This window comes from Garra rufa, chromosome 3 (genome assembly GCF_049309525.1).
Source record: "Garra rufa chromosome 3, GarRuf1.0, whole genome shotgun sequence".
Classification (NCBI taxonomy): Eukaryota; Metazoa; Chordata; class Actinopteri; order Cypriniformes; family Cyprinidae; genus Garra; species Garra rufa.
The window spans coordinates 44,427,459-44,454,640 of record NC_133363.1 but is presented as its reverse complement, the minus strand read 5'-3'; the positions used below and the strand labels follow the sequence as shown (position 1 = coordinate 44,454,640).

The following is a 27,182-nucleotide window of genomic DNA, read 5'->3' as shown; positions in this document are numbered from 1 at the left end:
CCCCTTGTTGGAAATTGCACTACATTGCATTTGATACAACAAAGACATTTTGAGTGTAGTTCTTTATTTACATGTTAGATGTACAACCATAAAAATATAAACATTTAATTTACTCTGCATGTCATCAATGAGTAATCAATCCTACATCAAGAGCCTCTTAATCCAAAAATCTGTTTAGGTGATGGAACTGTGATGAAAGTGAATGCAGAGAAACCGACAACTGATATATCAAATGACCATGTCTAACCAGTACCACTGAAAATATTGTGTACATCTAAGGTTTCTTACTGGAGACAAACACATATATGTCATGTATGAAGAAGGCTACAATGCAAAAAAAGAATACAATATAGTAACATGAGAGCTGATGCTAATTTTTTACATAATGTACAACACATTCAAACTCGCAAAAATGACTTTAACTGCTTTAACTTCCACTACATTCTTAGTAGTGCTCTGAAGTTAAATACAAATACGCTGGTCAAACATATTTTCACAAAAAATGGCACAATTTGTGAAATGACCTATAAAATATAACAAGCAATCTAGTTGCTCTTCTTTTTTCTGACTATAATTCAGGCTAATTGACATGTTTTTGTAACACAGTCACTTCTGGGCAAGAAAGGAATGAAACAGGAAGAATAATTTTCGGCAAAGATGGCATCTCATGGTGCGTTTGTAAGAAGGGCAGCGACTAATCCATTCACTGGAAAAACAGTTCATTTTCTTCAGGAGAAAAAAAATTCCAGTGACGTATTTTAGGAAAGTTTCTTATGAGCTCTCGTGGCATCAGGTCCAAGAAGTCGTCTTGAATCCGCAAGTATGCAGGCGGCCAAGAACATTCAGGAATATTTGTTCCAGGTCAGTCATTTAAAAATTTGTCTGGAGCGCCAAATATTCATTCCGTAAAAGATTTCACAAAATTCAGGGACGTAGGAATCTCAAAACTTTGGAGCGGAGAAATCTGATAAATGATTTTGGAAACATTTCTCTAGACTCTTGTGCAGTGTAGTTGAAGAAGTTTTGTGGATGGGCCAGGACATCAAACAGGGCCTTCATAAGCTTCTTGTCCTGTAAAGTTGATTAGAAAACATTAATGGACTAAAGTCAATTGCAAAACACCAGTACATTATATTTCTTATCTTCCACAGGGTGGCACTATTGTCTCTTTTTTACTACTGGGATCTGCAATGGCAAACCTCAGGATTTTAGTACTTGGCTCACATTTAAAAACAAGAAACCTGTTAAAAAAGCTGTTTTGAAAGACAAAATAATGCACTATACCTTAAGAATTTCTTGATGATTCTCAGAAGCATATAATCTTCCATCCCTAACAATGTCCTCAATGAGCTCCTGGTAGTCCTCTGAAACAAGCACATTGCATAGTATATAAATACTTTACATACTTCAAACACTTATCATACAATGCAAACACCTCAGCAGTTCAATTCTCACCATCATATGTCACATAAGGCACTTGGAAGCCCTTTCGGCTGTTTCCTTCATTGGAGCGGAACTGGATCCAGAGTTTCTTAGAGCGGGAGGTGAAGGCAATGGGTCGCTCATACGTCTGGCACGTCTCATAAGTCGTCACTGAATTGGGCAGAGCTGTGGGAACAGTAAAGAAACTTCTAAAGACCTCTTCAGTGGCTTATTCGAGCCCCAAGAGATGAAGGAGAGCCCTAATGAGCCCATCGATGCGACTCCTCCCCCCATTTCCTCACATGTGTATTCACAATCACCCTGCTGAGCCAATGCATTCACACCAGATCACAGCCCTGCAACACTCACAGCTCTTCCGCATGACCAAATAGTCCCCACACTCGTCTTCAATGGGAAGGTAGATCTCAGGTACCACAACGAGGATTCTGCGCTTGGGAGGAGGGGTGATGGTCCAGGTGCACTCGATGTTGGCCGGGTAGTTGCCGGGGTAGTTGGGGGACTCGATATAGCCAGTGAATTCTCCCAGCTCTCCTCCACAGTGTCTGTCTGGCAGGAACAAATTAAACCACTTAGGCTAGACTATATGGAGAACTATATTTTTTTTTTTATGAGAAAACGGTAGACTTAATTAAGAAAAAGCCATGGTTCAGTGTTTAAAATAACTAAAATCGAACCTTTTTGTACTTACTTTTGCACTGCATTATGTTTGTGGATCCGTCAAAATCAGTGGTAGTGTTTCCAGGGCAGGCAATGCAGTAGTTTTGGCCAAACTCCATCTGATATGTTCCAACGGGGCAACGGATACAACGGTGGGTGCTGGTATTGTAGTAATGCCCTGGGGAGCACTGAACTGTAGGGACAACATGGATTATTATTCTGAAATCAGTATTTCTAGCTTAAAAACCTTAAATATAGAAAAATTGTGACACCTGCAAAAGTAATTTTAAGCCCAAACCTAGCTTTAAAAGCCTAAACTGGTTAAAGCTGGTGTCCCAGCCTGACCAGATAAAAAAAAAACAGCCAACAGACCAGACTTGTTTGGGAGACCAGCTTAGGCTGGTTTAAGATGTTTTTTGTTTTTAGCATCCTTTAGGAGTCTTCATACTGTGAGTATACACTAACATTCATAAGTATTGAGTTAGTAGGAATTTATTATTATTTTTAAAGAAAGTAATAATTTATTTTAGCAAGGATACGTAAAATGGATCAAAACTGTGACAGAAATCTTTTGTTAGATTATAAATGTCTGTATTTTTCTTTCTAATAAATGCTAAAAATAGTGTGTCACGGGTTCTACAAAAATATTAAGCAGCACAACTGTTCTTATTAGGGATGCAACGATATCAAAATCTCACGATACAGTCATATCTCGATATCCACAATAATGTTTATTGCAATATTTAAAAAAAAAAAAAAAAAAAAAGGCAAATGAAGACTTGGGAAAAAAAGATAAATTATTTTATCTAATGCACCTTGAGAGTTCAAAATTTAGAGTTCAAAATTAAGAGCTCCAACCCATGTTCTTAACTAAGAAAACTTAAGTCAGAAAAAAAGTGACTTGTACCTGAACTTTAAAGGGGACTTAACCCTCTTTTTATTTGTGGTATACTGTCTCAGTCTAAATTACATTCACACTGGTGTTTCAGGAAGCCAAACAAATTAGAATATACTAATAACAACAACAATTTTATATTATTGTTATTCCTATGACAGTAATAGCCATATTGTACACTTGTACAACAATTGCACTGTAAAATAAATGAAAATGAATATTTCATTTGTATATTATTTTTGCTTTACACTACAGTAAGGAAATTACAAAACTTTTTTCCTAATTTCTACACTTGAAAGAGATATTTCGAATTTGATCTTCAATAGCGTTACCCATTTAAACCGCTAGCTTTCAGCAATTCATACTGTACTTTTAAGCTTTTATTTTGGCAGAAACGGCAGTAGAGCTTTTATTTTGACGGAAAACTTCAGCTTCAGTGAAAACAGGCTTACAAAAACACATCTCACTTCAAATCTAGTGAAATGCTGTAATCATCTGCCACGGAAATAAAGCATAACTGGTGGCCGTTGCATTCCCAAATGCACGCTAAACTCACAGCACATGCAATAATGAGTTCACTGCATTCACTGTGAACTGAGCCGTTCTGAAGTGCGGAAAACACCAGATCACAAGCTGATTGCCTGAACTAAGTCCGCACTTCGCTTTCAAATGTGCAGCAAAAACAGACTTAATGAATGCATAAAGCCATATTGTGCTTTTGGTTTTAGTTTGTTTGACAGATACCGTGCCAAAGCATAATAGCCCAAAACACAACTTTAAAGACCTTTTATGTTAGAATAAGCAGTTTACATATATTTTAAAAACTACACTTTCTGCCCGGAAGACCTATTGTTTCATATCGTCATGTGACCATGATAATATTAAAACAGTTTTGCTAACACAATACCACAATATTGATAATATGTGACCCTGGACCACAAAACCAGTCTTAAGTCGCTGGGGTAAGTTTGTAGCAATAGCCAAAAATACATTGTGTGGGTCAAAATTATTGATTTTTCTTTTATGCCAAAAATCATTAGGACATTAAGTAAAGATCATGTTCCATGAAGTTTTTTTGTAATATTCCTACTATAAATATATCAAAATGTAATTTTTGATTAGTAATATGCATTGTTAAGAACTTAATTTGGACAACTTTAAAGGTGATTTTCACAGTATTTTGATTTTTTTGCACCTTTAGATTCCAGATTTTCAAATAGATGTATCTCAGCCAAATATTGTCCTATCCTAACAAACCATACATCAGTGGAAAGCTTATTTATTGAGCTTTCATATGATGTATACATCTCAGCTTTGTAAAATTTAACCTTATGACTGGTTTTGTGGTCCAGGGTCACATGTCGTTACATCCCTAGCTCTCAACATTATTAATCACCATATTAGAATGATTTCTGAAGGATCATTTGAAACTGAATACTTTATCACAGGAATAAAAAAAAAAAATCTAAAATACCTTAAAAAAGAAAATTGTTATTTTAAATTGAAATTCAAAATTAATAAACATTTTCACAAATTTTACAGAATCCAAATTTCTGAATGGTAGCTGACCTCTATTATAAAAATATTTGTCTTACCTTTAGTCTCACAGTCCTGGAAGGACACAGAAGCATCATATTTGGTTGTGAGGCTTCCTCCACATGGGAAACAGGAAGTGCGGCCGACCTCAGGCTGATAGGTGCCTTGTGGGCAGGATAGACAGGGCACAAATCCATCATGGGAGAACTGACCAGGACGGCACTGACCTACGAACAGAAAAATGTCAAGACGATGCCAGACAAACGAACTTAAGTACTTTATCGCCTTCTAAAGAGAGCAAACTGCAGTGATGTCATGCAAGTTCATTATCTAAGAAAGTGCAGGCCTCTCATCCCTCTAGTGACCACTCTATACGAACCCTAACAGCCCCTTTAGTTGTGTCTATCAGCGGAAAGTAGAAGATGGCATCTGCATCGTAAGCTGTCTTTGATGACCGTGTCTGAGAAGCAGAAACATGGTGGTGCCTTTTTTTTCTCCAAACACAAGACAGGTCTGGAATTCTTTGTTGGTGTGAATGAATCAGACATTTGAGGATTTGCAGAACTGCATGAAATGACCCCTCCCAACACACTCACGATCACAAAACCTCAACTCAAGCTCAACTAGCCATGAGACTGGGAGATTATCATCAATACAGGTATGCTTCCTGCCTACTGCATAAACAAAAGACAGGATGTGATTCATACTCGTTCTTTGCAACCTTAGGTATCTAAGGGAAGATGTCTTAGCATAAATGGATAATAGAATGAAATGTGGTACATCTTATACAGCGGAGTAAACGAAAACTCTGTTTCTGTTAAGAAATAATCAATTTATTAGGTTGATAATTTTTTATTATTATTAAAAAAACATTTTTAAATAAATATTTTTCAATATTTTTAAGTTAATTCATTAACATTTATTTATGACTGAGATTGCCATAAAGTACATTTTTAATATCATCTCTTCACTCCTAAATTGCTGAATTTACTCAACCCCTGTGTCATCCAAGATGTTCATGTCTTTCTTTCTTCAGTCAAAAAGAAATTAAGATTTTTCTCTATATAGTGGACTTCAATGGTGATCAACAGGTTTAAGGTCCAAATTGCATTTTCAATGCAGCTTCAACGAGCTCTACACGACACTAGCTGAGGAATAAGGGTCTTATCTAGCAAAACGATTGGTCATTTTCTAGAAAAAAAAACAAGTAAATACACTGCCGGTCAAAAGTTTGGGATCAGTAAGATTTTTAATGTAATTTAAATAAGTAATTTCTAATGCTCATCAAGGCTGTGTTTATTTGATCAAAAATACAGAAATATTATTATGATATAAAACAATGTTCTATTTTAACATCCAATAAAAATCTAATTTATTTCTATAATCAAAGCTGAATTTTTCAGCATCCATTACTCCAGTATTCAGTGTCACATTAACCTTCAGAAATCATTCTAAAATGCTGATTTATTATTAGTGCTGGAAACAGTTGTGTTGCTTAATATTTTTTTTTGACATATTAGAGTCAAAAGTTTTTACAGAGGGGATTCTGGGTATCTCATTTTGTCACTACATAATTCAGAAGAAACTTACGGACAGAAACCAATATATTTTAGCAATTTTGGGGGAAATAAAATGTATATAATCAAGCAAATTACATATATGAACAAATCCCTGTGTGAAAAACCTTCAGGATATAGACAGGAATAAAAATGTAAAGTTTGGTGTGTGTAAGTGCTACTGAAGTGGAGATTTATGGCTCAGTGTAGGAGAAAAAACTCATTTTGAGAAAACAGACTAAAAATATGGACTGTAGTTAAAATCTATTGACACAAATAGATAAAGTGCTATAAAAGAAACAATTAACAGTGTCTTTTGGACGTTTTCTTTCTACTAGTCTGAAAAAAAACTTTATGAACAACCAAAAAGCCCAAAATCTCAAACTTGACGAGTGACGAGTGCTTTGGTGTTGACTCTATTATAGTTATCTTTATAGTTACCGTCCTTGGTGTGAACAGGCCTTTACTTGGTAGAACCATTAAACAGAATTCAAAACAAAATGACAGACATACATACAAGCTCTTGACAGACACCAAGCTCAATGGAAGTGTGTGATATAACAAAGAGTACAGGCTTCTTAGTTCACGATCACATCTCTGTGAAGTCTCACCTCCACACTCCGAGATGTTGCGTGCTCCTGCGGTTCTTGGGATTCCCCTGCCTTCTGGCCCCGGGCACACGTGGCATGACACCTGCCCCTCTTCATCTTGGTATGTCCCAGGGGGGCATAGAAAACACCTCCCCTGCTCTCCATCATAGTACGTGCCAACGCTGCATTTGACTAGGACAGAGAAAAGTCAGAAATTAGATGAAACACAGCCTAAACTTAGAGTACAAAAGAGGGGCCTCACATTAAGCTGCTAAAGGGGCACTGCAAATCGACCTGATGCAGCTATGCCAAAAATTCAAACAAATAAGAGAACTGAGGCTTTCCACAGCTGCCTGATCCCCCACATCAAACAGCCCTCACACGCATACACAATCCCTCACCTTACTGAACACGCTCAAAGGGAATATTACTTCGCATAAACCTATGATGTCTGATTAAAGGGAGCGGAACAAAGTCGTTTTAATGTTCGCTTTATAAACCGTTCTGATTTATAGCGCCGCTTTCAAAAGTGTTTTGCACACACTGTGCCCTAAAATAAGCCATGCACCGGTATGGTTCAAGTCCTTTAAACAAGTAAGTATGGCAATTTAGAAACCTTCCTTTCATCTCAGTGTCTCTGTGCAAACATCCAACTGACAGTGTTCGGGAGAATTTAGACGAACCTCTTACTCCCGAGATTTTATGGTAATGACGGCTAATTCCACAAAGGCTTAAACAGCATGGCAATTATGTGTGCCTCAGCAAACTGCCCGATTTTCCGAGAAGAAAATGTAATTCTCTCAAGAGCAGTTCATTTTTTCCTCTCTTTTGTTAATCCTGAATGACCATGAGGAGCCACCGTCACATTGTCCTGGGTGCTTTTATTTGATGGAGCGACGGAGAGAGAGAGGAAAAGAGAGAGGAGAGGAAAAGAGTGAGAGATGGAAAGAGAGAGAGAGAGAGAGAGAGAGAGAGAGAGAGAGAGAGAGAGAGAGAAAAACCTTGAAGCCTTTCAAATGCAAAGCGACGATTCTATTGAATCCTCGAATTGATGGTCCCAAAGAGGTTTAAAGGACCTTTCACCTCTATTCAAGTCCCCTGGCTTTTGCCTATTTGATGACATGGGCAAACACTATGGTATCACAGTGGTAAGGAGCTGAACCCAATAAAAGGGGTCAGGATTGTGAATCCCCCCATTCAGCGGAGTCCAATCGCTCCTTGCGCCTATCAGGCAGGGGCCCAAACAGCTGATGCTAATTGATTCCCATGGTGTCGCTGAAGTCAATTCTCTTGAGCCGCTCACTGGCTGGGGTCACACAGAGTGGCCCTGCCTAAGGAGGAATTTGGCACTTAAACTGCTTGCTTGAATAAACAGCCCTCTAAAACAACCCCTACAAAAACAAACAAGCAAACAATAACTTAGCACATTTATGGACAAGAGAGGAAAGCGGCAGCTGAGAGGGCAAACTTACACAAACCCCTCCTTCTGTGACCGTTTAGCTTTGTTGTTGAGTTCATTAATGTGTGTTTTAGTAATAACTAATGGATTACATGTTCAATCCATGTCAAATATTAAAATGTGGCTGTGATTTAAGTGAATTAGCATGAAAGTTTACACAAAAATTTAAATTGTGTCATCATTTGCTGACCCTTCTGTTGTTTCATCAATAATACAGATATTTTGAACATTATTTTTGCCTATATTGAGATAGTCAATGGCATCTAAACAGATATTCAAAAAGAAAGTCATACAGTCATGGAATAACAATCAGGGTGACGAAATGACAATTTTATTGTGAACTACTGAGTGAACTATTACTTTAATTAGGTAGAATTAGTGCTGGGTGTTTCAACCAAAAATCTGTATCACATTTTTTAGGCCCTGTTTACACTAGTGTGTTTTTGTTTTGAAACAGCATTTTAAAATGAAAACAATCCTCGTCTACACCGGGCACTGGCATTTTCACTGTGTTTCAGAAACAATCTCCGTCCACGCTACACAACCGAAAATGCACGTCACATGACAATTCCATCTTGCGTATGTCATCAAGCATGTCTTATTTAAAAGAAGTAACCTTAATAAAATTTACTGTTATTCCCTGGGGTTTAAAAATACTGTAATAGGCCTCCAAAAAGAGCATGATGTTATTGTTTACACGGTCGTCAAGGATATGCAGAGCGACTGTGGGCAGCCACATCATTGTTTTAACTCTAAGTTTTGGTCCGTTTACACAGAAACACAACCCTGGAGTTTTCAAACTAAAATGGGGTCTGCAGCGTTTTCGAGAGTCGAAAACGCCAAAGTACAGTATTCGACAGGTGTAATCGTAGCACAAGCTACGCATTTTAAAACAAAAACACTCTAGTTTAAACATAGCTTTAGTATTCTGCAAGTTTCACAGTTTATCACTTTTTTTCCCAGACTGGGCCTTTATATGATTCAGAATGCATAAAAAATGCAGAACCACTGCATTTTATTTAAAACAATCCAAACAAACATTTTAAGTAAATTAGATTGTATAATTTCAAAATGCAAAAACAGAATGGTCTGACAATAGCTTTGTCAAATTACGCTGCATAAAACATCTGCACGAAACAAAAAGCAGACGGGCTGAATGAGATGTAAATTCACTATTTGACAGCAGGTGGCGCTTATGGAACAGTAGTGATTTAGCATTATTTTGGTTACCGCTGTTAATAAAGCAGCACTGCATGTTTAAATACTACATTAAAGGAGAAGTTCACTTTTTACTCACCCCCTTGTGGATTTCTATGGTGCCAGAGACTTGACTTACAAAATGCAGTTTCAATGTTGCTTTAAAGGGTTCTAAACGATCCCAGCTGAGAAATAATAGTTTTTGACCTCAAATGCTTGTCATGTCTAGCTCTACATGTACTCTCTGTATTCTTTTCAAGACAGGGTAAGTTGAAAAACTCCCATCTCAAAACTTCATCGCTGTTTTAGCTTTTTTTGTAAAGGGCTTTTGATCTTCTTCACATGTTCACTTTGTAAAAACTGGGTACTTCTGCAGTGATGTAGGACGATTTTGAAGTTGGAGGAGAAAATGAGATGGTAGTTTTTTGACCTACTCTAACTTACTTAAACCGGAGTGCATAGAGGTCATGCAGAGAATTTACAATTTTTAAATTGTCAATAAATTGTCAATTTTTTTTTTTTTTTTAGAAAATAACCGACCGTTTAGCTAGATAAGACCCCTCTTCCTCGGTTGTGATAGTTTAGAGTCCTTCAAAGCTGCATTGAAGCTGCATTTTGGAGGTTCAAACTCGGGGGCACCATAGAAGTCCAATATATGGATAGAAATCCTGAAATGTTTTCCTCAAAAAACATAATTTCTTTACGACTAAAGAAAGAAAGACATGAACATATTGGATGACAAGGGGGTGAGTAAATTATCTGTACATTTATTTTTTCTTCTGGAAGCGAACTTCTCCTTTAATATGCATTAAATGGGGATAGGACTATTAAAAAAAACAACAACATCTGAAGCTACTAAAGGCAAGCCTGCCATCTTCAGCTAAAAAAAAAAAAAAAGTGTACTAAAAACTGAAACTACTGAATACATTGTTTTGCTAATTTACGCTGTCCAAACCACAGAAAAAACATGTGGAAGCTGCTAAATCATATAGAGAAGGACTTAGTAAGCAAAAAGGGGCAATATTTTGAAAAACTAAAGTTAATAGGTAGTAAAGATACATACGAGCAGTATTAATTAAGATTTCACCTACCTGACCGGAAATGATAAGAACAAACACGAAAGTTGTCAAGGTTCTTGCACTGGAAATTCTGGTTCGGTTTGGCCAACCACAAATGTTTTTTCTCCTTGATTTTTCATAACTTTTGGCAGTCTATAGTACTGCAAATGTTTTTTTCCGGTCCAACCGATTAGTACAACCCAAAACATGACAATAATTGACCATTTTTGGCAGCAATAATCAGCAAAATATGCATGTTTCATTTGGTTCAGTGGCATTGATTACGTTTAGTGCCACCAATATGGCTGATTGGTGTCGTCAAAACACTCCATTTAGGATTTTCTTCCAATATTTTGTGCATTGTTATGTGATTTTGCACTTTGTGCTCGTCTTGAGCATCTCTTGCTTCTGTTAACGGCCACTTACAGAATTAGTTGTGTGTTATTAATACGTTCTAAAAGTTCTCTAACTATTAGTCAGAAATGAAATCCAGGTGTTTTTTTTTTTATTCATACCGTGCGTAATTTAAACCGGTTTACAGTTTGAACCGGTAAATTGCCCAGCACTAGGCAGAATGCATTTCATGACAAGTTATGACCACTCTTCAGGGTTTAAAAAGCAAAGGTAGGTCTGCAAAGCTGTGAAGAAGTGTTGCAGCACAGATTTTCCCCACTCACTCCAGGAGCTTGAACAAGCACCACTGGGATTTACAATGGAGCGGGCAAACTGAAAAGGCTAAACTGCACTTAGTGAGGCAAGCCAGTGGGGGAGGCCAGACCGGGGAGGAAAAAAAAAATATAGCTCTTTTTAGAGATTTAAGCTGGCACTAGGACACTACACTACTGTGTACCTTAATTGTGTGCCTTCAGTGAAAAGAGCAAAACTTACAATCCTATATTCAGCATGGATTCAATTAATTACTTATTGGCAAGCATGTACATTTCACTTGGCATCGCTTTCCAAACATGTTAAATGAGATGTAGACGTATAGCTTGGATCTGTAAAGTTGGACCTGTGGGACTTGTGATTGGTAAAACAATGAGCTGGTCAGTGGTCACCACATTTTCTCACTTCACTCTCCAGTGGAGAGTGCCCACTGTGGCTAAAATGGATCAAACACACAAAACCCCACACCCGGAGCAAAGAAAAGAGAGAATCACTGAAATCTAACAAAACTACTTCAAAATAGACACAGGTAGAGACAGACGGTATCTGGAAAGCAATACTACCATTCAAAAGTCAGCAAGGTCTCCAATGCTGCATTTATTTAATTAAAAAGTACAGTAAAAACAGTAATATTATGAATCATTATTACAATTTAAAATAACTGATTTCTATTTACACTAGTTACACTACCAGTTAAAAGTTTTTGAACAGTAAGATTTTAAATATTTTTTAAAGAAGTCATTTATTTGATCCAAAGTACAGCAAAACTTTTAGCTGCTTTCTGTTTGAACATATTTTAAAATGTTATTTATTTATTTAAATATGTATTTATTTATTATAAATAGTTATTATTTAATATTTATTTATTATCAATATTTAAAACAGTTGAGTACATTTTTTTCAGGATTTATCTGAAAAAAAAAAGGTTTCGTAACATTATAAACTATACCAGTTAAATGCTTGGAGTCAGTATATATATATTTTTTTATTTAGCAAGGATGCTTTAACTTGATAAAAAGTGATGATAAAGACATTTATAATGTTACAAAAAATTTCAGATAAATGCTGTTCTTCTGATCTTTCTATTCATCAAAGAAACCTGAAAAACATTCTACTCAGCTATTTTCAACATAGTAATAATAGTTTTTTTGAGCAACAAATCAGAATATTTGAATGATTTCAAAAGGATCATGTGACTTAAGCAATGATGCCAAAAATGTAGCTTTGAAATCACAGGAATAAATTACATTTTAAAATATATTCAAATAGAAAACAGTTAATATATCAAAATGTTACTGTTTTTGCTTTACTTTGGATCAAATAAATGCAGGCTTGGTAAGCAGAAGAGACTTCTTTAAAAAAACATTAAAAATCTTACTGTTAAAAAACTTTTGACACAGTGTATATTTTCAGCAGCCATTATTCTTCAGAAATTATTCATATCAATATTGAAAGCAGTGTTTAATTTTGAAATTCATATGAAACAGTGATTGCTATAAAACTGCTGAATATTTTTGTGCAAATCCACACTTTTTCTTTTTGATGAATATAAACATCATTTAAGAAAATATTTTTGTAACATTATTAAATGTCTTTACTCACACTTTTTTACGCATCAATTTAAAGCATACCTGCAGAATAATAAAAAAACTCTCTGACCCAAACACATGAAGAATTATCATATGAAGACTTTTTTATTCAAGTAAACCCCCTTTTAAAAATTCCCTTAAAGAAAAAAACTCCAAAATGTCTCAAACTGCAATGCAAAAGTACTATCTGAGCTCTGCTAAAATGACATGCTATAATTTTAGATCTCTGACCCACTGTTTGTCACCAGTTTGTCTCATTTCATCTTTTCATTCATCTTCTTTCAATAAAATTTCAGACGAAACATCACAAATTTGATACATGGACAAAGCATAGCTGAGATGTCTATTAACTCTCTGCAGCTATGAAAGTGCCATTTCAGAGCAATAACATTTTACTCTGAGACTATTACAAAGAAGCCTTTACAGCAACTGACAGCCTTGAAAAAGCAAAGTGCCTTTAGTTGTCTGCATTACTGCTCAAACTGAGCCTGTAAAAGAGATAATGGACTTTTCCACCATAAAAGAGAACAAACAACCTCAGCAGTACTGTCACCTTAAAAAGACATCTTTGAAAGAGCCTTATGTCAAAGACAATGAAGGCAATGAGATAATGTTCAACACAATGAGTCCTTTAGACAAAGGGTTTGCTGTGCCTCACATACAGTCCCTCTGAGATGTTTATTCTAGAGGCTAAAGAAAACGGATGCCAAGTTGAACATATGCTGTAGCAAGCTGATCTGAACTACTCCTGTCATACAAAACATTCTCGGCTTCAGTCTTGAGGTTGGAACAGCATTCAGCTGTAAGAGCCAACAGCAGCCTTCGGTTTCCCAGTCTTGCCTCTTAAATAAAACTCACGCCAACTTTCTCACACCATACGTAATATACAATATAACACCTAATATATGTCAGTTATCTGGCCCTCACTGATGCCAAAGCCACTTCTACAATATACCAGTCCAAACACTCTATAATTTAAAATACTGTCAGATATAACTAGACATAATCAGTGACCTGGAGCACAACCAACATGCAAAGTAAATAATATAATACATATGGAAGTCTTAACAAATATTTTGTGTATATTTAGTGATTATTTGCACTCACCACATTTCTTGTCCAGCAGAATCTGTCCAGTGCCGCAGTGGTCTGGAGGATCAGCGGGTCGGACAAGTTTCTTAGCCAGTTCATACTCCGATCCAGCAAAGTGCAGGTGAAACTGCTCCCGGTTAATGGACTTCCGAAGAGTGCGGATAGTCTTCCTAAGCCGCTTCTCAGAGCGCCGCCGAACACACGCCAGGTCACAGCCCTCTGCTGAGAGAAACACTGGATACCATATCTTGTATACAACAATATAATACACAAATATCGCGCACACTGTCAACTACTGAATATAGAACCCACTTCCATCTTAAACCAGGAGATACTTTCACCTGTTGGCTTGTTTTAGTATCAGCGACAGGAGCAGGAAGAGGGAGAGATGCAAGCAAGCAGTGAGAAGCCTAAGGTTTCTAATGAAACATACACATGCAGTGCACGAAACCAACCTGTTACCTCCTCCAGGTTCACATCCAGCTCAAACTGGGCAGTAATGGAGGACCCTTCCTCCTCGCCGGCCTTCCGCCCGTGGCGACTACGTTGCTGTCTGCTTGAAGAGGCACAGTGGAGGCTAACAAAGCTGAACTGGACATTCTCGGTGGCTCTTTTATCTGAGTAAATAGATATTACAGACTTAATGGATTTAGAGATCCCTTTTGCTTTTCAGTATGGATCACAGTGCAAAAAGAACCAAACATGAATGCTAAGCAAAGCAGGAAAAATAATTTTAGACTCTCTAATTCACTGATGGACAATGAGTGCCTGAAAGACTAGATTCTAACTTTACCAAATGACACTGGTCTGTATCAAATTATTTGTGTGTAACTTGTGAAAATATATAGTATTGTTATAAATATTTCTGTGTCTGTTTTGCTGCATCGCTCACTTACTTTTTATTTCCATTTGGTCTACTTGCATAGAGAAGAAATAAAAAGAAAGCTAGTGATTTCCGTTTTGGTCTTACATTTTGACAAATGTAGCCATGTCACAGTGTTTTATTAATGAGGTGGCTTTAGACTTTGACTTTAAGCCTGTGCAAACAAATTGCTGCTTCAGAAGTCAACCGCGTATATTTTCAGTGAGAACCGTGTTGTTTTGAGGCCAGTACCTGACAGGGCGGTTTTGAAGCTCTGTGCAAGATTTTCCTGACTCCGCTTCAGATTGCACTTCCCCTGTCCAGATTTAAATGTAGCAATGGCTTTGATTCCTGAACCTGTAACAGGAAGGAACACGGTAACCTTTAGACATTCATTATTTGGAGTCAGTATTATTAACTAAAACTAAAACAAAAACTTTTAAAAATGATTGCAGTAATTAAATTAAATAAAATATAAATATTAGATGAACTAACTGAAATAAAATAAGTTCAAGCTGAAGTACTAATATTATTAAAACATTATAACCAAAACCTAAAAAATAATACTAAATAGAAATATTAAAACTAAAATTATAACATTTTAATTTTTAAAAAAAAAGTATAAAAATTAAAACTTTTCAAACTAATTCAAAATATTAACAATTACTACAACATTCTAAATCCACATAATAATATCAGTCTATTTAAGGAAATAGTTTACCCAAAAATGAAAATTCTGTCATTAATTACTCACCCTGATGTCATTCTTAACCCGTAAGACCTTCGTTTTATATTCAAAACACAAATTTAAATATTTTTGATGAAATCCGAGAGCGTTCTGTCCCTGCATAGACAGCAAAGCAACTACCACGTCCAAGGCCCAGAAAGGTAGTAAGGAAATTCTTAAAATAGTCCATGTGACATCAGTGGTTCAACTTTAATATTATGAAGTTACGAGAATTTTTTTTGTCCACAAAGAAAACAAAAATAATCACTTTATTCAAGAGACTTCCTATTCATACGTCGTGGTACTCTCATGAAAGTGTGGCGAAGACTGACACAGAAGAGAAGCAATTGTTGAATAAAGTTGTTATTTTTGTTTTCTTTATGCACAAAAATTCTTCTCGTAGCTTCATAAAATTAAGGTTAAACCACTGATGTCACATTAGTTGTTTTAACAATGTCCTTACTACCTTTCTAGGCCTTGAATGTTTCAGTTGCGTTGCTGTCTATGCAGGGTCAAAAAGCTCTCGGATTCCATCAAAAATACCTTAATCCATGATCTGAATATCTGAAGGTCTTATGGATTTGAAATGACATGAGAGTGAGTAATTAATGACAGAATTTTCATTTTTGGATGAACTATCCCTTTAAGTGTGAATATTTAAATTTTAAACAATAACACGAAGAATCAAGCTGAAGACAATCTATAATAGTTAACAGGTACAACAGTATAACAGGCTTTACCTGGACAATATGACCCATTCCATTTCCACTGTCCTCCTGCGTGGCACGGCAGAGGCATGCCACAGGTCACGGTGTATGAATCTTCAGCTCCTACAGATGAAAGTAAAGGTGTCAGAGAAACTCCAAGCAAACTCCAGCACGTAGACAAAGAAAGATCTCGACATGTTGTAACACTCACCACTGCTAATATGAACCTGCGACTGGCAGGTCAGGTAGCAGAGCTCACCCCCTCCCTGCTTACTGCAGTTGAGAGTGGGCCTGGCAGGTGGCGGCACTAGTGGAGAGTCCTCTGCTTCTGAATGTGAAAATCACAATGCTTAAATGCGAAGCTATGGTATACATGCTGGGTCGGAATGAGTTTGAAAGATAGATCAGAAAGCTCAACAATGCAGTATGTTCAAGATGAGAATATGAACGTACATTGCGACATGTGAGATTTGAGTTAGACAGCATCTGGTATTTGTTCAGCAATAGCACAGACAGAGAGAGCCAGATAGAGAAACTCAAAAGTATCTCCTGCTTTCAACTCCCAGGGATGAAGAACTGATTTCCATCTAAGCCGACAACATCAGATATAGAAATCCAGCATTCAGAATCACTCTCATCTTACCGATACAGTCTTTCTTGTTCCAGTGCAGCTTGTAACCAGCATGACAGCGGCACTCAAAGCTTCCCATGGCGTTTTCACAGGTGTGCTCACATCCTCCATTGTTCAAACTACATTCGTTTATGTCTGAAAATGGAAGAATCGACAAAGGCAAAGTAGTATTTCAGGTAAACAAGTCTTCTTTATTAATTCTGTGTGACTGGAAATCAGTTTGTATCCTTACCTCCACAATGGGCAAGTCCATAAAGAGTGTAGCCCTTGTTGCAAACACACTGGAAGCTCCCAGGTGAGTTTACACAAGTGTGGTCACACGTCCTCTCAAAAAAGCACTCGTCGATATCTATAATCAAACCAAAATTAACTTAAATTGAAAACTGCACAGCTTCCACATCAAGCGCACTCCTATTTCCTGTTCAAAGGCTCCATATATTCAGTATGAAAGAAATCAATCAAGGCTTTTTATTAATAACAGGGAAAGGTACTTTCCTCAAAGGAGAGGGGGTTGTCTGTGTGCTTAAACGAAATATAATTCTTTTAAGGTTGAGAGTTATACTCTTAGTCTGTGTTAAGGATCTTCAAAGGAATCTTGCAAGTCGATACTGGCACCCCGTCTTATCTCCAAGCTTAGTTACAAACACAGATACTAACACCAACCCCCACAGAGCTTCTCTACGTTGTGTTGGACCTATAGCAGAAGAAGAGCATCCTACCCTGGCACGAACGCTCGTCCGTTAGCAGTTTGAAGCCTTTTCGACAGTTACATTCAAAGCTGCCAATGGTGTTCCTGCAGTAGTGTTCACAGCCACCGTTGTGGTGTTCACACTCATCGATGTCTAAGAGACAGAGAAGGACCAAATCACACTGCAGAACATAGATGGACTAATCAGCTATAGGGTGAATCTCACAAAATCTGTCAAGAATATTATCTGTGACATTATCATCCCCCCAAAAAATCATAATTTGCTTAAATATAATATACAGGAATGCATATGAGTGGTATGCATGTGACCAAAATAAAAAAAAAATGCACTGTGTAAATAAGTACAGAACCCCTTATTTGTGTACCTACACTACCAGTCAAAAGTTTTTGAACAGTAAGATTTTTAATTTTACCAAGCCTTAATTTCTTTAAAAAAAATATATTTTTACTATCTAAAAAAAACTGTTTTCTATTTGAATATATTTTAAAATGTAATTTATTCCTGCGATTTCAAAGCTGAATTTTTAGCATCATTATTCCAGTCACATGATCCTTCAGGAATCATTCTAATATTCTGATTTCTCATTTATTATTATTATGTTTAAAACAGCTAGATTTTTTTCCAGGTTTTCTTTCTGATGAATAGAAAGTTCAGAAGAACCGCATTTATCTGAAATAGAAATCATTTGTAACATTATAAAATGTCTTTATCATCACTTTTGATCATTTTAAAGCATCCTTGCTAAATAAAAGTATTTATTTCTATAATTTCTTTCCAATATATATATATACACACTGACTCTCAGATTCTGAATAGTACAGTATATAATGTTACAAATGTTTTTTATTTCAGACAAATGCTGATCTTTGGATCTTTCTATTCATCAAAGAATCAAACAAGTCTTAAATAAATTTTTACTGTTTTTGTTGTACTTCCGATCCAATAAATGCAGGCTTGGTGAGCAAAAGAGACTTCTTTAAAAATCTTTAACAAATCTTACTGTTTAAAAACTTTTGACTGGTAGTGTACATTGAGGGCTGTTAATGAACAATAACATTTTAGATCAACTAACTGTAATACTGTATAAAATGTCATTCCATTCAAAATTAAAGCATAAATATAGGTCACGTGTTGACATTTTTAGGGCAAAACGCAAAACCATTTATGAAGCGAATCCATACAAATAAAAGCTTGAATGAAAATGTTCATTTTAGCATTGTACTTTTTTTAGGTGTACTACAAAATAATTGTATTGTTGTTTAATACTTATTTTTATTTTAAAATATAATAGTATTATCACACTTATTGTTCATTATTTTATTTTCAAAATTAGCAGTGTGAGAACCAAACCAAATCTTTAGGTGCTCTCATGAGAGAGTTCCAAAGATTGGGTCAGTGATTTTATTTTATCTATTTTTTTCCAAAAGGTCTCATGGTCACCAAGACTACATGTATTTTTCCAATAAAAACAGTAAAATTGTGAAATATTGTTATGATTAATTTTCTTAATTGCTTAATTTTCAGCAGCCATGACTCCAGTCTTCAGTGTCACATGATCCTTCAGAAATGCTTCTAATATATCTGTAAAATATCTAAAATATCTCTCACTTTTGACCACTTTAAGGCATCCCTGCCGAATAAAATATTTATTTGATGACCCCAAACTTGTAAATGGTAGTGTATATTTTTTGATTTTGGGGTGAAATGCATCTTGGACATGGTTTTGTGAGATTTAGCCGAAAAGCAACTAAAATATGTGTGTAAAGGAATATCGTGAAAAATATTGATTCAGACCTTTGCAGGATTTGCCATCAGGTTGGAGAGTAAATCCTACTGGGCAGCTGCAGCGAACACCTGTGGATGTGTCCTTACAGGTGCTGTCACAGCCTCCGTTATTCACTGCACACGTTTCTGAAAAGCATATGAAAGAAAGACGCAAGTTAAAAAGAGCAGGATTGAGAGAGAAAACCTCAGGTTGTTCAATGATGTAAATCAGTCATTGCAAGATCAATCACTTCATTAATTTTTTAACAGTCTGTGCTAGGAAATAATACTCCACTGAGAGTCTATACACTATATCATACTCCACATATGTAGAAGGCCAAGGACAGAGAGGCCATATGCAGCGCACTGTGTAAATACAATTTGGCAGAGACAAATACAACACTCAGCACTGTACGATAAACATCCCCGGTGCCTATCTCTCTCAGCATGAGAGAAAAACATGTGAAATGTACCACTCTATCACCAGGACATATTTTACGAGAGAAATCAGAGGTGGTGAAGTGTGGGTTTCCAGTCATTTCACAGTTTACCTAAAAGACTGTGGAATGCTTGGCCTGGCCAGGCTATACGCTTCTAAATATATGCACTATAGGTTAACAAAATACTTCTTGGTTTTCTCTATAATCACTGATATATTTAACCCTATTTCTCTGGATGAAATTGCATACTTTGAATTGAGTTAATTATGTATGAATTGTTATTGGTAGGATTTTACCCATAAGCAGTCGACGCTTAACTCGTTTGTCTACCTCGGCCAAGGACGTGGCATTGTGATCAGGGGTGGTGGGGGCCGTTTCATCCCTTTCTATAAAAGACAGACAACAGAATATGAGAACAATATAGATCTGGTCTATACACTATTAAAAAGTTACATTGCCAAATAATTTTAATCTAAAATCTAAATAATTTATAATATGACTGAAACAGCCTAATTACAATAATTTACACCAATGTGTAAAAAGTTATTTTTAAGTATCCGATCAGGAATAAATAATTTTTTTTAAATATTTTAAATAATGATTTAAATTATAATTATAATACTACCTACATATAATCAATATTTTGCACATATTACAGCATAAATTATGTTATAAACAATTTAGTACATACAAAATACAAAAACATACATAAATAAGCCATAAAATATGATTCCATGTTAAAACTAAACTATGGGTATATGCTGTAATACAACTATTTTATATTTTGACAGACATTTAAATTGTGTAAAAAAACAATTTCAAGTAAATACTATTCCTGTAATAATATTTCACTATATATGCATCCTTAGTAAGCATAAGAGACTTTCAGATAAAAAAAAAAAAAAAAAAAAAAAAAAAAAAAAATCTTCTGACCCTTTTTGAATATGAGGGTTTGTATTATATATATATATATATATATATATTATACTGCTGTTCAAAAGTTTGGGATCAGTAAGATTTTTAATGTTTTTAAAGATCTCTTATAAAGTCTCTTATACTCATCAAGACTGCATTGACTTGATCAAAAATACAAAACAAAACAGTAATATTGTGAGGTATTATTACAATTTAAATGACTTCAGTGTCACATGATCATGGAACATGCAATTCTTTTTTTAGGATTCTTTGATGAATAAAAAGTTAAATAGAACAGAATTAATACCAAATAGAAATCTTTTCTAACGATATAAGTCTTTGCTATCACTTTTTTTTATACATTTAACACATCCTCGGTGAATAAAAGTATTCATTTCTTAAATATTTTTTAAAATATTTTTTTAAAATGGTATTGTTACAAGAGATCTCTATTTTAAATAAATGCTGTTCTTTTTAACTTTTTTATTTATTAAAGAACCCTGAAAAAAGGTTCCAAAAAATATATTAAGCAGCACAGCTGTTTTCAACATTGACAATAAATAGGCAAATTAGAATGATTTCTGAAGGATAATGTGACACTAAAGTTATGAGTTATGATGCTAAAAATTATTTTTTTCATCACAGGAATAAAATACATTTTAAACTATATTCACATGGAAAACATTTATTTTACACTAAAATAATATTTCACAATATTACTGTTTTTTTATCAAATAAATGCAGCCTTCATGAGTATAAGAAAGTTCTTTGAAAATCTTACTGATCCCAAAATTTTGAACGGCAGTGTACATAGTCATTTTTATATAAATAAATGTATGCACACTATAAATATTGTTGGCTTATTTGAAAGTTAGTTTAAAAGAATGTGTCTGCTAAATGAATTAAATTTAAAAGCACAGTGAACGACATTGTATAAGGCACAGGAAGAGTTATCAATTGCATCTAAAGCAGTAGACTGTTTATTATGTTTTTTACACTGGCATCACACAGCCATCTAGTGAAATCTAACCTAAAAAGCAACCACACCGATAAGTACACCTTTTCATAAACAAAAAACATCTACAACAGCAAACCAATCCCAGGCAAAGAGACCTCCATGACTGCTTGACTCTGTCCTAACCACTGTGGCATTGTGTTGTAGTGTTCGCAGATAAATAAAGATAGTCATGTTCTCTGCTTCGGGACAATCAAGAAGAGCAGAAGCAAAATCCCGGACAATGCTGGCAGAACGCAGAGAGAGACAACGATAAATGCAGACCCCACACACACAGCCTGCAGGCTCCAGCTGTACTTCCTCACTATCAGATAAAGCATGTGTTTGTGTCTGAATAAGCGATCTCTATCACCACCTTTGCACATAAGTAGATAAAATATAGATCAGCTTAAAAGACTTGCCAAGAGATCATCGTAAACACTAGCAGGAGAAGTGGGTTGGGACAAAAGCTTTGAAAAGTAGTGAAGCAGCCTTACCTACACAGGTTCTGCCATCTGCGTGCAGCGTGTACCTGACGTGACACCTGCAGATGGGCCCCTGCTCGGTGTCCTCACAGATGTGCTGACAGCCCCCGTTGCCATGATTACACGTCACTACGCAACAGAACACAAACAGCATCACATCAAGAGCTCCAGTGAGTCATCCTGTGGTATTTCTCAGCTTAATGGTGGGTCAGAAATGCCATTCACACGTACGGATGCAGCCTCGCTGGTTCTTGGCCAACTCGAAACCTGGTCGGCACTCACAGGCCACGCCACCTTTGGGTGTTTCCTTACAGATGTGAGCACAGCCATGTTCTTTATTCATGCAGCTCAGGCCTTCTGTGAAGAAGAGATACAGTCAGAAAGTCTAAAACACTTCTGTTTGGTATTTCATAAACGTATTGATATTTTTAACAGAAATTAAGCACTGTTTAGAGCAGGGGTTTTCAAACCTGTCCTGGAGCCTCCCCTGCCCTGCACATTTTGCTTGTCTCTCTCATCTAATACACCTGATTCAAATCATCAGCTCATTAGTAGAGACCTGCAAGACCTGAATTGGGTGTGCCTAATAAGGGAGACATACAAAATGTGCAGGGCAGGGGAGGCTCCAGGACAGGTTTGAAAACCCCTGGTTTAGAGCATCTGTGGCAAAATAATTTTGACTCAACCCTCATTTTGTATTTAATTGAATATCCAACATCATTAGTTTTCCTAAAAATGAAAATTGTGTCATCATTTACTCACCATCATGTCAGTCCAAACTTTTATGACTTTCTTTCTTCTGTGGAACACAAAAGAAGATATTTTGAAAAATGCTGGTAACCAAACAGTTTTGGCGACCATTGACTTCTATTGTTTGGACAAATAAAAAGTAAAAAAAGACATTTCTCAAAATATCTTCTTTTATGAAAGAACGTCATTCATTTTTGGAATGACATGAGGGTGAGCATTTACATTTTTATTTTTGGGTGAAATATCCCAAATATATATATATTAATATTGAATCTGTTTTTTATTTGCTTCATAGGCTCGATGTTATAAAATAACTGCATTTTCCCAAATGCAAAACCAACCAAAACTCATAATAAATATAGCTGCAAGCGGCGATTACCGGGGTTCAAGCACTTTAAGGTATTTAAGTACATGAAAAAAAAGACATTATATATTATTTATCAAGCTTATAACGACCTAAAACAAACATTTTTGGCAAATCCATTTACTATAGAAATATGATTTTTAACGTTTATGAACGCTATAGCGCAAGCTGTGGTCCAATCTTCCTAAAACGTTGCATGCTTGTTTAGAATCATATGTGCTTACCAGGTTTTGTGAAGTTTTGAGTTTTCATTTAGGCTTTATATTGGGTATATCTGCACAGGCCTCTTTTTTAAACAACCCCATTATAGCTTCCTAAAAGGTAAAGTTTTTACTTTTTATTGATAATTATTGATCTAGAGAGTCCAGAGAATTGTACTGCAGTGTTTTTTTTTTTCCAGATTGAGCACAAAACCTAGGACTATTTAGCAAAATTTTTCTCAATCATTTAAGAAACGGTTTGACAACAGTGGTTCTAGAGGCGAAGTTGTTCGAAATAAGGAGGTCTATCATATAATACAAATATTGTGTGTATGTGTGAAAAACCGCACAATATACAATCGTTTACACCCTTGAAAAATGCAATATCGCTCCCAGTGGCCGTTTTCTTTAAAATTTCTCACAGACATTTAGGGCCGTGAGAAAAACAGGTGCCACTGAGTTTCGTTCCAATCGACCTTCAAGATGATCGGCCTATGAAGGACATGTTTTTGAGATACTCAAATGTCCTTCTAGCCATTTGTGGCACTTTGGATCAAGAGCTGGCATACCAATTTTCATGTTGATAGGATAAACGCTTGTGTAGTCATGGCTGTTTTTATGGTTTTTTTCTTATTATAGCACCACCAGGTGGCCAAGCTCTGCATCTGTTTTCATGTAACATCAGAATCAGCTCTTACATGCGCATTGTTAGTTTGGCAAAGATATCTCATTCTTTTCAAAAGTTATAGCGCTTTAACAGTTTAGTTAAAGCGTCCCTGCTGATATTGAACGTTTTGGCGTCCCTCTGCAACGGAGAGTCAAAAGTTGAACTTTTTTTGATAATTATTGATATTCACTCTCCAAAGAATCTTCCTGCACTGTTTGGTTCCGATCAAGCAATAGGTTTTGATCAACATTCAATGCCAATCAAGACATAAACCATTCAGCCTTGTGTTTTTGTTACATAAAGTTAATGGCTACATTAGTTAATTGTTACGTTACCAGTCAGTTTTAGGAAAGATTAAAAAAATCACTAATCAGAGGAGGGGGGGTATCCAAACCCTTGGGGTACTGGTTGTTACAATTCTTTTCAAATTCAACGCCATTTAATTCCACACAACCTGACCTGACATCAATAGCGGGTCTATGGGTCAGTGTAGAGGGCCGGTTTCCTCCCATTCACTCTGCGGCTCAGTGGATGTGCTGATAGGATTTAGCAAGTTTACCCAGAGAAAGCAAATGGGGTGGAAAGCCTTGCAAACCTTAGCTCAATTTACCGAGGAGAAAACAATACTCGCAGCTGAGAAGCTACAGACACATAAAAAGTTTTTTTATTCTCATCTATGACACAGACCACAAAGCCCTGAGTGTTGCAGTTATTAACTTGTTTTGTTCCTGTGAACATGGGGCTCCCTTTCCCACAGCATGGGCCCTTTGGAACTGAACGGGCTATAGATAATGCCCCGGAGAGGGAACCCAACTTAAAAGCTGTCATTCGCCATTGTGCTGTCAATCATGATCTTATGTGAGAACATTTAGAAATTAGGTTAGCTTTCCTTTGCACTTACCCCTGACTTAGCACACTGACACCTATGCAAATACACAAAACGAGCCTTTCGTGATGCACTTTCGACATCCAAGTTCAGAAATATGTCCATCGTGACTGAGACTTTGACCTGACCATTTATGAATTGTGTTTAAATCATGTGACCATGGACCACAAAACCATTCAAAAGGTTGTCAATTGTTTTTAAATTGAGGACTGAGTTGAATAAATAAGCTTTCCATTGATGTATGGGTTTGTTAGGATAGGACAAAATTTGGATAATATACAACTATTTGAAAAACTTGAATCTAAGGGTGCAAAAAAAAAATTCACCTAAAGTTGTCCAAATGAAGTTCCAAGTAATTCATATTACTAATCAAAAATTTTATTTATTTTGGTATATTTATGGTAGGAAATTCACAAAATATCTTCATGGAACATGATATTTACTTAATACTTCTACTTAATATCCTAATTATTTTTTTTTTGGCATAAAAGAAAAATCAATCATTTTTAATCTTAATAATATTGCAAATATAGTATACCCGTGTTACTTAAGACTTGTTTTGTGGTCCAGGGTCACATATGGAGAAACCAGACAAATACACTCTTATATATTAGGCTAACCATACTGTGTTTTTTTTTCCCTAAAATGTCTGGGTTTTGGCTCTGTTTTCCTATTGATAAGTTCTCTACAGCCAACATTCATTATGTACAATTCCTGCAAGTTATTGGTCAAGTAACATTTCAGTCATTATCTTCTTCAAGTATGAAAACAAAGCCAAACATCCAGACATTTTAGGCAATTTAGAAATCCAGTATGGGAAAATGAGGATGTATGGTGACCCTACTATATATTCATTGTTCAATATGATGGCGAACATGGTAGACTGAGCCATTAAAGGTTTGTTAAAGACAGTAGCTCACCCACGGAGCGATGGATGCATGTGTGTTGATTGTCACTCAGGAAAAAGCCTTCCTTGCAGCGGCACTCATAGCTTCCCATGGTGTTGACACATACATGCTGACAGCCACTATTGTTGAAGACACATTCATCCACATCTAGAGACAGAGTGTGTTAAAGAACTGATAATGACATCACGAAACAGCACATTTCCTTATAGCACAATAACTTTGTCAAGGTCACTTGATCAGATCTGGTTATGCGGTTGTTTGCTAGTACAAATATACTCAGTAGAAAAGATTAAAAAACACTTGTAGTATTTAGTGGGAGTAACTCATAAAATATGATCATTAACTTCCACCTCTCACACATGTATACGTGACTTCTTCATGAATTTGTACTTACCGAGACAGTTGTGTCCATCATTTCCTAAATGAAAACCATCAAGGCAAGTACAGCGGTAATTGCCGGGTATGTTGTTACATTCGTGTACACAGCCACCATTGTATTCCAGATCACATTCATCAATGTCTAGGAAATGGAACAGAAATCAAGGCTGACAAATGTTTGCAATCTCTGCATTATAGGCGCACTGCGCTTCCAATAAAACAGCAAAACACTTTTGAATTGTTGAAGACCAATTTGAAAGAACATAACCTAAACATGAACAAAAAAAACCCTACTAAAAACAAACTCTATACATACTATGTGTACAGTGTTTGCATACAATAAGTAAAAAGTGAGGTTTTCCAGATTACTCTGTTTAACTGAAGTGAAAAGAAGCTGTTACCTTCACAATGTTGCCCGTCTCCTTTAAAGCCTGTTTTACAAGTGCACTTGTATGAAGTTGGGGTATTTTGACAAATAGCATCAATGTGACAGGCATCGCTTCCGTCTGCACACTGATCTGAATCTGTGTACCACAAAAACAACACGAGACTTTACTGTAAACACTGCTGACTTTACACTGCAGTGTACTAAAACTACAAAACCCGTAATTATTGGTGGAACTGCTTGTAAATAAACTTCACTATTGTTGTGTCTGTAGTAAGAGTGCGTAAGGTTTAAAAAACGAACACTGTAATATATTCGAAAAAACAAAACAAAAAAAGATTAAATGTCAGGAAAAAAAATAACATAATTTTTAAAATATCTGACGAAAAACAAAAAAAAAAATGGTATCAAAACAAAGAGAGGTAAACAAGTCGCAAAAACGTGCCAATTGAAATTGCGCGTGTAAAGCATCGCGCGTAACAAAGTGAAGACTCTTACCAGTGTTGTGAGGAAGTGCGGCGCTTTGGCGAGTATTTAACAAGAGCAAAAACAAACAGAGGAGCCATGCAGTCCAAACAGCTCCCATGGTGATCGGTTCAGAGTTTAGGGTCGAGCTCAAAAACACGCGTTTACTCTAACACGAGTGTCCCACTCATTTTCATCCGCACTTT

General features: G+C 36.0%; 1 protein-coding gene across 1 annotated transcript; it reads right to left on the bottom strand.

Annotated features, from left to right (window-relative positions):
* Window positions 1-44: 44 nt before the first annotated feature.
* Window positions 45-27,182, bottom strand: scube2 (signal peptide, CUB domain, EGF-like 2). The gene is made up of 23 exons (XM_073836233.1): window positions 27,010-27,182; window positions 26,528-26,650; window positions 26,143-26,268; window positions 25,761-25,895; window positions 22,205-22,330; window positions 21,986-22,102; window positions 19,876-19,965; window positions 19,170-19,286; window positions 17,385-17,507; window positions 16,898-17,014; window positions 16,678-16,800; window positions 16,246-16,362; window positions 16,068-16,157; window positions 14,853-14,957; window positions 14,194-14,355; window positions 13,754-13,960; window positions 6,699-6,869; window positions 4,591-4,758; window positions 2,132-2,293; window positions 1,792-1,989; window positions 1,456-1,608; window positions 1,285-1,364; window positions 45-1,071 (listed from the first exon to the last, which is right to left on the bottom strand). The coding sequence occupies exons 1-23, from the start codon at window positions 27,095-27,097 to the stop codon at window positions 925-927; spliced, it is 3,045 nt and encodes a 1,014-aa protein (XP_073692334.1). The 5' UTR covers window positions 27,098-27,182; the 3' UTR covers window positions 45-924.

Coding starts and splice junctions, on each gene's coding strand:
- scube2 (XM_073836233.1), bottom strand. CDS start 27,097: ATGGGAGCTGTTTGGACTGCATGGCTCCTCTGTTTGTTTTTGCTCTTG. Junction 16,363..16,677: donor GAACAAGAAAGACTGTATCG/GTAAGATGAGAG, acceptor TTTCACATTCAG/AAGCAGAGGACTCTCCACTA. Junction 14,356..14,852: donor CTTCAAAACCGCCCTGTCAG/GTACTGGCCTCA, acceptor CTATTTACTCAG/ATAAAAGAGCCACCGAGAAT.